Source organism: Salvia hispanica, chromosome 1 (assembly GCF_023119035.1).
Source record: "Salvia hispanica cultivar TCC Black 2014 chromosome 1, UniMelb_Shisp_WGS_1.0, whole genome shotgun sequence".
Lineage (NCBI taxonomy): Eukaryota > Viridiplantae > Streptophyta > Magnoliopsida > Lamiales > Lamiaceae > Salvia > Salvia hispanica.
In genome coordinates, this window is record NC_062965.1 from 10,714,126 (window position 1) to 10,724,131 (window position 10,006).

Sequence of the window (10,006 nt, forward strand, 5' to 3'; positions counted from 1 at the left end):
GGTTTCGCAGAGACAGATCTAGAGAGAGAAAATGCTTGAGATGAAGAATGTCTGTAAACTTGTGGATGGTATGCTAATAAGATTCTCTCTCGCATCAAGTTATCTCTCGCATCAAGTTATCAGTTATTTCCACCACTTTTGCTTTCTTTATCTCTCAAGCAGAGAGCAAAGTGATACAAAGCTAAAGTTGAATCATGTGTGTTTTTTCTTTCTTTGATTAAATTAATACAATCTCTCTCATCTCATGCAATATGACTTTAATGGAAAAATAACCACTACTGATTTTCGACGCAGATGTCTCATTTCCCGCCATGGCCGACAAGTTCAAGTTCAGAAGAAGCGGGCGCCGCTATATTTCGTTTTTATTTTTTGTTTTAATATTAATGGGCCGTGTTTTAACATAAATAATTGGGCCATTATTTCCTTTTATTTTATTTGTTAGGTTTACAATTTTTTATTATAGTTTCTTTTTAATTAATTATACTCGATCCATTTTATTTTATGAAATACGAAATCTATATTTATAAATAAAATTATATTAGCAGTTACCTATTTATATTCTTGGGCCTTGGCCCTTAAATCAGAAAAAAAGAGAAACCAAGTAGAAAAAATTACATAGTCACACACTAGCAACCATCTCTACTCCTAATCAACTCTCCTTCTCTATTTTCCATTAGCTTGAAGCTTCACACCCTAACCTACGTATATTTGTTATGAATATTTTGTTGGAGATTCCGAGGTTACAAGAGATAAATGTTTGCCGGACATAATACAACCTAAAGAAGAAATACAAATGGAAAAACTGAAACAAGATTACAACGTAATAATCGATAAAATGGCTACCTCTCATTTGATGTAGCACCGCAATCGAAACGAGCTCCGGCGAATTGGAATAAGGTGAGGCTAGTCATTTGTGCATTCCAGCATACCATACAACACCAACGAAAAATGACTAGCCTATTATACCATACAACACCAACGAAAAATGACTAGCCTATTTATAAGCTCCATCCACCTGCAGGGGTCAACAACCTTGATAGGATCAAGATAGCAGATTCTGTAACCGTCGGAGGTTACAAAGGACACTGGGTGCGGCGCGCGCGTGTGGGCTCTTCGGCCCTACTTGATCCACTAGAACTTTTTAAGTGTAGTAGATCACTTAATTTATACACCTCCAAAGAGGCTCTCACTTCCAATGTGGGACAGCTAACACTAGTTGATTGCTCCCTACATTCAAGACTCCAAGTTTAAATAAAGCTCAATCGTGCGCAACTTTAATCCACTATTTCTCACTCACCGGGAATTGGATTTGAGAAAGTGAATATACTACGATCATCTACACGGAACGTAGACCGACGCTGTAACATTTAATTTCGAAAAATTAAATATCTCGTCACATTTATTATTCAGTCAAAGGCCATTGACGGGGACACATTTAATCCATAATTCCAACATATTTGGTAAAGCCATCTCAAACCATTACACTAAACATAACCCCAAAATAATATTATGCATTCATTTATTTTTTGTATTTTTTCATTCACATTAACCCCACAACACTTAATCAATAATTCACTTTCAAATTTTTAACCTCTAACAAATTAACAAATTTCAAGAGTACAACTAAACAACTATCCACCAATATATTTTATTTTATTTTCCTGAAATGTACAAAGCAATTATTCACCATTATACAAAATCCTTGCTCAACAAATTAGGTCAGATTTAGCATATCATGAAGACCGGCTTCTAACTATTGCATTTAATCATATTATTCATTTTAAGCATATTATATACATGCACAATAAGAGATTTAACTTTACACTGCACACGATTTTCTGTAATACAATTTATTTCTTCAATTTAATTACTCTAATAACATACTCAAGATCATTACTACTCCATTATTTAATAGAGAGAAAGAGGACATCTAGGCTAGGTGGTATGAAATTATCAACAATATAACTTAATCCTAATCTCATAATCTTCCTCCTCCTATGTATATTAATATTATCAAATACCAGGACATTCTATAATATTTGAAAATTTGTCAACGTAAGGGCCTTCTTTTTTGCTGAAACCCAGTCTGTTTTGCTCTGCCAGCAAAGATGGATCACACTGAGGTGAAAGGTTTTATATCTCTAACCTTTTATTTTTTAAGTTTGTTATGTTTTTTTAGATAATAGTTGAACTCAAAAAAAAAGAAAAAGTTTTGGGAAATGACTGTAGTTGGGCTGACAATTTTTAATATGACATGAAAATTTGACACGATTCTCATAAAATTAATAAATTTTAATCAAACCATATTAAGTTCGAATCCTTCTCAAGTTGACCTGTTAGGTGGTGTAAAATTATCAACATAATATCTCGATGCTCATCTCATAATCTTTACTTTCTTCCTTTATCAACAAAAAGGCCTTCTTTTTAGCTGAAACCCAATCTGTTTTGTCTGTTTTGTTTCTTCAACATTTTGTTTTTCAAGTTTGTTACTTCATCTGTCCTATTTAGTAGTGGAGAATTTACTAAGTTAAGTGAAGTGAGAATATATAAGAGAGTTGCAAAAGAATAAACTATTAGAAATAATAAAGTAGATGAGAGTAAAATTAGAGAAATAAAATGTACTCCCTCCGTCCCGAATAATTCGGGTCATTTTGACCGGGCACGGGTTTTAAGAATTGTAATGAAAAGTGGATTGAAAAAGTTAGTGGAATGTGGGTCCTACCTTTATATATTAGTTTTATAATAAAATGTGAGTAGAAATGAGTTAGTGGAATATGGGGTCCACTACCAAAAATGGTAAAAGTAAAGTGGGACAAATTATGCGGGACGGACCGAAATGAAAAATTGGGACGAATTATCTGGGACGGAGGGAGTATTATATTTCCCAAAATTGGAAATGATCCAACTTTAATGAGACGACCCAACACTAATGTGATGAATGGAGTATGGTTTGTTCCTTAACTGTTGAAGTCAATTGAAAGAGAAATTCCTAGGAAAAGGGTGTAGTTAGGATAGACAATTTTCGGCGTGACACGAAAACTCTACACGAATACGCATGAAATTAATGGGTTTTAGTCAGGCCTTATTAGGTTGGCGTCCTTATCAAGTTGACGTGTTAGGAATCTAATAATTTCGGATTGGATTCGAGTAGCCTGCTAAAAATAATATCATTACTTAATAAATTTTATTACTGTACCCTTTTTGAAAAAATTATACTTTAATTTTATTCTCTAGTTTCGTGTAAATCAGGTTTAAATCAAGTTTTATCGTATAAATTAGGTTAAAAATTAGATAAATCGTGTTAGGTCTTAATGAGTTGGGTAGTTACCAATATGACTGAATAACAACCCAACTCTTATCAGGTCGAGTTAGAGTTAAGCCTTATAGGTTGAGTTGCTATCAAGTTAACCCGATAACAACCCTACGATGCACGATTTGACATCCCTAACTAAAGTATACTATACATAATTGAATTAGAAATTGTTGGAAATGAATTTTGTTAGTTACATCAGTATACTTCATTTCAAGTTTAATTTACTCCGTCCTACAATGAGTGGGTCAGTATTCCTATTGCGCCTTCTTAGTCCCAACTAATGTGATGCATTTTCTTTAAATTTAAAAAACATAAAATGAGAGACCAAAATGTGGTACAGAGGAAGACCGAGTGGGCAACCGTCCCACCATTTGGAGAGTGGGATGAAAAGGGGTCAGACTACTCATTGGATTTCTCCAAGAAAGTGGACAACAATCTCATCAACGACTCATCAACAGTACGCCTCTCTCTCTTCAGCATTACCAATTCAACAAATCTACGTGACCAAATTTTGTACAACCAAAAACTAGTTTATTTGTATAAAAATAGGTTTATTTATGCATTTTATTAAAATATATGGATGCATATATAGTACATAGAAAGTGTATAATATTATGGTCATATATTTATAATTTATATATATTTTTTTTTAATTTTTTGGAACCATTAATTTTATTTAGTGCATACTTTAATTTAAAATTTAAAAATAATAGAAAGAAAATTCAAATATAAAAATAAAAATGAGGTTAAATGCTAATAAGTCTTTTTAACTTATCCACTTATTATATTTATGATTTTAATATATAATTAATATATCAAATATTAATATTACTTTATTTTGGTTGTACAAAATTTGGTTGTTTACCAATTTACCACGTTTCTTGTCTAGGCTTGGGTTTGGGGGCATCACCAGCACATTTTTCTACAACTTGAGATTTCTTATTACTTCAGCCTTGCAATGAATGCAACAGGGGATGAAGAGGGAGAGCAAGACTAGGAGCTTCTTCACCTACTTCAACTGTTTCAATGCCTGAATTATGACCTCAATTTTACAAATTATATTCATTCCTCCACATTTTTTTATCTATTTCGGTGTTATTCATAAAATTAGTTCACTTTCATCTTTTATAAATTTCTCTCTCTAATAAGTTGGACTTCATTCATCGCTAATAATATTTCATTTTTTTCTCTCTTTATTCATTTTATTAATTTTTCATTATAACTTATGTCATTCACTAATAAGACTGGTTAATTGGGTTTTTTTATGTAACGGAAACCCAATTACATACACAGGTCCATAAAATTCGAATGAACTCTTCCAACATTTTTGTAACTGGTTAATTGGGTTTTTTTTATGTAACGGAAACCCAATTACATACACAGGTCCATAAAATTCGAATGAACTCTTCCAACATTTTTGTGTCCTGTTTATGTCCCATTATTTTTAATATAGTATTATGTTAATTAATATTAATTAAAAGTTGCATTATAGGAGTAGTATCATGTATTCATTATTAGAGCTGATTATTCGCTAGAGAGTTAAACTAATAATTGAACTGAACCACGACTTATTATCAGTGAATAGGTAACCAAACTTATCCATACGGTTCGGTCATAGTTATAAGTTTCGATTAAGAGATCGGTTATAACCGATACCAATTAAAATAAAAATATGATTGATAGTATAAAATTTCATAGTACTTCTGCTTTATTTTCTAAATATACATCTAATATATAGGTCAGGGGATATGATCAAACGAAAATTCTAAATATTGTACAAACTTAAAATTATGATCTGGATCATTGAAAAATATCATCAGATCACAAAAAAGCATCAACGAGAAAATGTCAACAGATATCCAATGGTAGTCAATGATTGATGTTGTGTTGATATTGTGTTAATACTGTGTTGACATTAAAATCTTGAAATTTTACACTGTGTTGATATTGTATTGAAAATGTGTTGAAGTTGTGTTGAGGAGTTTTGAGTTTGTATAATATATAAGTTTGCATTTTATCACTACACGGTATAGGGGTGTGTTAACGTCAAATCCAATTTTACTTGTAAAAAGTCATTAATGTACATTATATACATCAGTAATGTGCAGTCTTTAATAATGTACATAATTCATATATTTTACTACATTATATGGGATAATACATTATAGTACTCCCTCCGTTCCATAGTAATAGGGGCGTTTTTCCATTTCCGTCTGTTCCATAATAATAGAGTCATTTCCTTTTTTTTAATAAAAGTCAACACATTTTTCAACACCTACTTTACTCTCTCTTACTTTTTTTCTCTCGTCATCTCTCTACCTTTTTCATTTTCCACTTTATTCTCTCTTTACTTAACTCACCTAACACAATTTTTCTTAATCTCCGTGCCGAAAAATTTTGCCTCCATTACTATGGAACGGAGGGAGTAGTACATAAAATGTACATTAAACGGCATAAAATGTAGGAGCATGTGATTTGACATTTTGACAAAAGATACGGTTTTGATACGGATATCTCACTATAGGCCTAAACCATTTATATACTTCCTCTGTCTCCAAAGAGTATGAACTTTGGGTTTGGCACGGATTATAATGCATTATTGGTAAAGTAAGAGAGATATAAATAGAGAAAGTTTTTTAAGTATTGTTAGTTGAGAACGAGTCCTACCTCATTAGAGAGAAGAGATTTTCCAAAATTGAAATGTTCGGAAAGGAAAAATATTGCATACTCTTCAAGAATGAAGGGAGTATTAGAATTAATATTTCTTCTGTATTTATGATTGTCGGATCTCATGTGTTTGCCCCGACCCGGTTTCGTATGTGTTGATGGAATTGAATCTTGTTAGCAAATCCATCTTATCTCCAAATGTTTGCTTAGAGAACCAAATTTGCTGTCTATTTCTTCAAGGTTCAAACTACAAAGATACTATCATAGAGTAAATTGATTTATACCGTACAAACGAATATATCTCCTTCGATGCGACTCAACTCAACTCGAAAGGTCGGGAAAAATATGTGACACAATAACAATATTGCTAATTTTTCATTGGTGTCGCATTTCACATAATTAATGAATTTACATTATCCCTAACTCAAAAAAAATAAAATAAAATAATACTACAAGAAAATAGTAGTACTCGTATACATACATATACACGCACATTTTGAAGCTAAAATAAATATTTCTATAACAAAACATAAATTCGAAAATTCGTACATTGCGAAGTACGTTGTACGGACATGTTATTTCTGGTTTTTGAGATTTCCCAAGAGTCATATTTTTAAAGAATATATAGACAGACTTTCATTTTCAGAATTTTCTGTTTATTCGAGTATCTTTGCATATCAACAAAATAAGATAAACCTTAGCACCATAACTTTTTCAATCTATTTTGTTCACTTTTGTAGTTTGCTTTAGTATCGAATGAATGGGAATACTCAGAGATTTAAATCAAATATATACTTTTTATTGGCTTGCATATTTTTGTATTGTATCCAGCCAAAAAATGACAATATCAAGTTGTATTGTTCGACATTTTGATTTATTGATGTTGACTTGGCCGATATAGAATTTGATATTTTCAACTTCAAGTTGTCTTCAATATTACTCCCTTCGTCCCACAAAGATAGTCTCACTTTGACCCGGCACGGGTTTTAACAAATGTAATGAAAAGTGAGTTGAAAAAGTTGGTGAGACGTGAGTCCTATTTTTAAAGTATTAGTTTTATAAAACTATCCTCATCAGTGACCCTCGCCCAACCCAATCCCAATCAACTTTTTAATAAAATACTCATTTCTCTTTCATCCACATATACAACCCCCAACTTATTAAATTTTTACTTCTATCAGTGATCCCAACTCAACCCCATTAAATATTATTTTTCATATATATATTTCATTAATATAAAAATTATATAAATTATCTTATAATAAAAATCATTATACATTCATATACAAAGTACAACATAACAAAATACACAACTAAAGAATAATATATTTATTATTGTAATATAAATATATGTTCAAATTTATTTCAGTACCAAAATATATGTATATACAGTACATGATGACATAAATCAACTAATAAACTAAATCATAATTAAAAGTTAAAAAAAATAAAAATAAAAATAAAAAATATTCAATATGCACCAATAGGAAATAGCCATGTGTACTTGCCCCCACTTTTGACGGAAACTAGAGGGGCGGTTGAGTTTATTTAATTATGAATTATTTTTATTTATTTTTATTTTGTCTTATATGAATGACCCTCTCTCCTCTCTCCATTGTCACTGATGGAGGCAGTCTAATAAAGTGTGAGTCGGGATAAGTTAGTGGAATATGAGGTCCACTACCAAAAATGGTAAAAAGTGAAATGAGACAAACTTTGTGGGATGGACGAAAATGGAAAAATGGGACAATCTTTATGGGACGGAGGGAGTATTATTAAGCATATATATATCGTAATTAATTGTTTATTTCAGTCCACTTATTATGCGTAAGTTAGTGATTGTTATAAATTAGTTTAAAGTAATAAGTTCAAGATATAAAATATAACGCTCTCATGTCATAAATATTTTCGATATTCCATAAAATATACTCCTTCCGTCCCACAAAAATATGAACATTTGGAATGACACGAGAATTAATACACAATTAGTAAAGTAAGAGAAAAATATAAAAAAAAGACAGTTATAATATTATTAGTGGAGAATGAAGTCCACCTTATCAGAGAGAAAAAAGTTACCATGAAGAAAATATTTTTATGAAACATCCAAAAATAAAAAATGTCTTTATTTTATAGAGGAGTACTAATAAAAATAATAGTAACATCTATGAAGCGCATATATTTCTTTTATTATTCCAAAAATGATACACCATTTTCTATCATCTTTTGAATTGACCTTGATGATATTGGAGTGATATTTTTTCTTAATCATTAATAATTAGATATAATCTTCTTTTTTTCTCAACTAGGGGTCTCGTTTAAATTAAAAGTAAGAACACGTGTTGGAAACTGTAGTCATAAAACAAAAGAAAAGTGGAAAAAGGGATAAATGTTCCAAAGAATAAGAAAAAGGAAATTTTATCCCATATAGGCTATCTACAAACAATTCCAGTGCATGCAACTTTATCATATAAAGATCGAAGCCAAAAATCGCAGCATATTTCATGAAATCTCTAGATTGGACGTCAACTTCTTTTTACCTTTATCTCTACCTCTATATATATCAACCTCAACAACACCAAATGTAGCTCAACTTCAAATCAAACAATAAACACATTAGGAAAAAAAAAATACCAAGACTACTTCTCAAAATGGATACTATTGTGAAGTTAGCAAGTGAAAATTCAGTTGTGATATTCAGCAAGAACAATTGTTGCATGTCGCATGCGATTGACTTGCTGATACGTGGCTACGGGGCGAACCCAAGGATTTATGAGCTCGACCAGCTAGCCGAGGGGGACCGGATGGAGAAGGATTTGATGGCAATGGGGTGCAACCCCAGTGTACCGGCTGTGTTCATAAACAAGGAGTTCATCGGGGGCTCGAATGAGATCATAAGCCTCAATGTTAGAGGCAAGCTCAAGCCCTTGCTCATCAAAGCCAATGCCATATGGGTATAGGTGGAAATTACAAGGCTAAGTGAGTAATTAATTAATAATTGAAGTTGTTAGATACATAAGCTACAACTTTTTCCTTTATTTCTTTTGTTTTTGGCCTAGAGTTATAAGAAGTATATATAGGTCAAATTTTTAGCATGTATATCATGTTATACATATAGTTAGTAAATGAGACCCTTCTTCTCCATTTAACATGAGTAGATATGGTCTACATCTAGACACATATATATGTATCAAATACAATATTATTTCTCCATGTTGTATATTGTATGTTGTTGGCAATATACCATACGACCGGTTAATGTCTGGATAAAAATACCATACCATATCAAGATATCACAAAATACATCTGATCTTTACCTACGTGTTTGTGGAACGAGCAACTACTGCAAGAAATTTATATGTGAGCGATACCACAAATGATGCCCTATAAACGATTACATAAATGACATTTGAGCAAGGGTGACATAGAAAACAATTAAAAGTTGTGGAATCTTATTATTATCATATGTAACGAGAACAAAAATTCAACTGTTAGAATAAAAATTGAAAGAATAAAATCAATTACACGCAATAGTAGATCAAATTGAGGCTAAGCCCAATTCATACGTCCAAGAGTCACAATAAAGTAGCCCAGAACCAAACTTTTTTTTTTTATATATATATCGGTCTATTTAGTAAAAATTGTGTCCTAGTGCACCATTTTTTCCGTATAAAACTTTACACAACTATTTTCAGTTTGTCACTAAATAAGTTGAGAACTTTTACAACTATTATTATATTAGTTGGCACATGGCACAATACAGCATAAGTAATAGTTAAGGATTTTAGTCCATGAAGGACGCTTTTATTTGTTGCTAAATAATTTACCTTCACAAAGTGTCTTTAGTGATAGTCTGCCAAATCTAATTAAGGACACTTTAAATATTGATAAATTAATTTTTGGGACACTTTTAAAACGTGTTTCCAATATATTTAGGATTTTTTTAAATTGTGTTCCAAATTTATATGAGACGTTTTTTAAATAACGTCTTCATTATAGTTGGGACGTGTCTCCAATCTAATGGTTAAG

At 31.3% G+C, this 10,006-nt stretch overlaps 1 protein-coding gene across 1 annotated transcript; it reads left to right on the forward strand.

Moving 5' to 3' along the window:
* Nucleotides 1-8,584: 8,584 nt before the first annotated feature.
* On the forward strand, nt 8,585-9,197 carry LOC125202594 (monothiol glutaredoxin-S6-like). The gene has a single exon (XM_048101027.1). The coding sequence runs from the start codon at nt 8,629-8,631 to the stop codon at nt 8,935-8,937; it is 309 nt and encodes a 102-aa protein (XP_047956984.1). The 5' UTR covers nt 8,585-8,628; the 3' UTR covers nt 8,938-9,197.
* Nucleotides 9,198-10,006: the final 809 nt, after the last annotated feature.

Bases quoted from the DNA above. Each gene is read 5' to 3' on its own strand.
- LOC125202594 (XM_048101027.1), top strand. From the start codon at position 8,629: ATGGATACTATTGTGAAGTTAGCAAGTGAAAATTCAGTTGTGATATTC.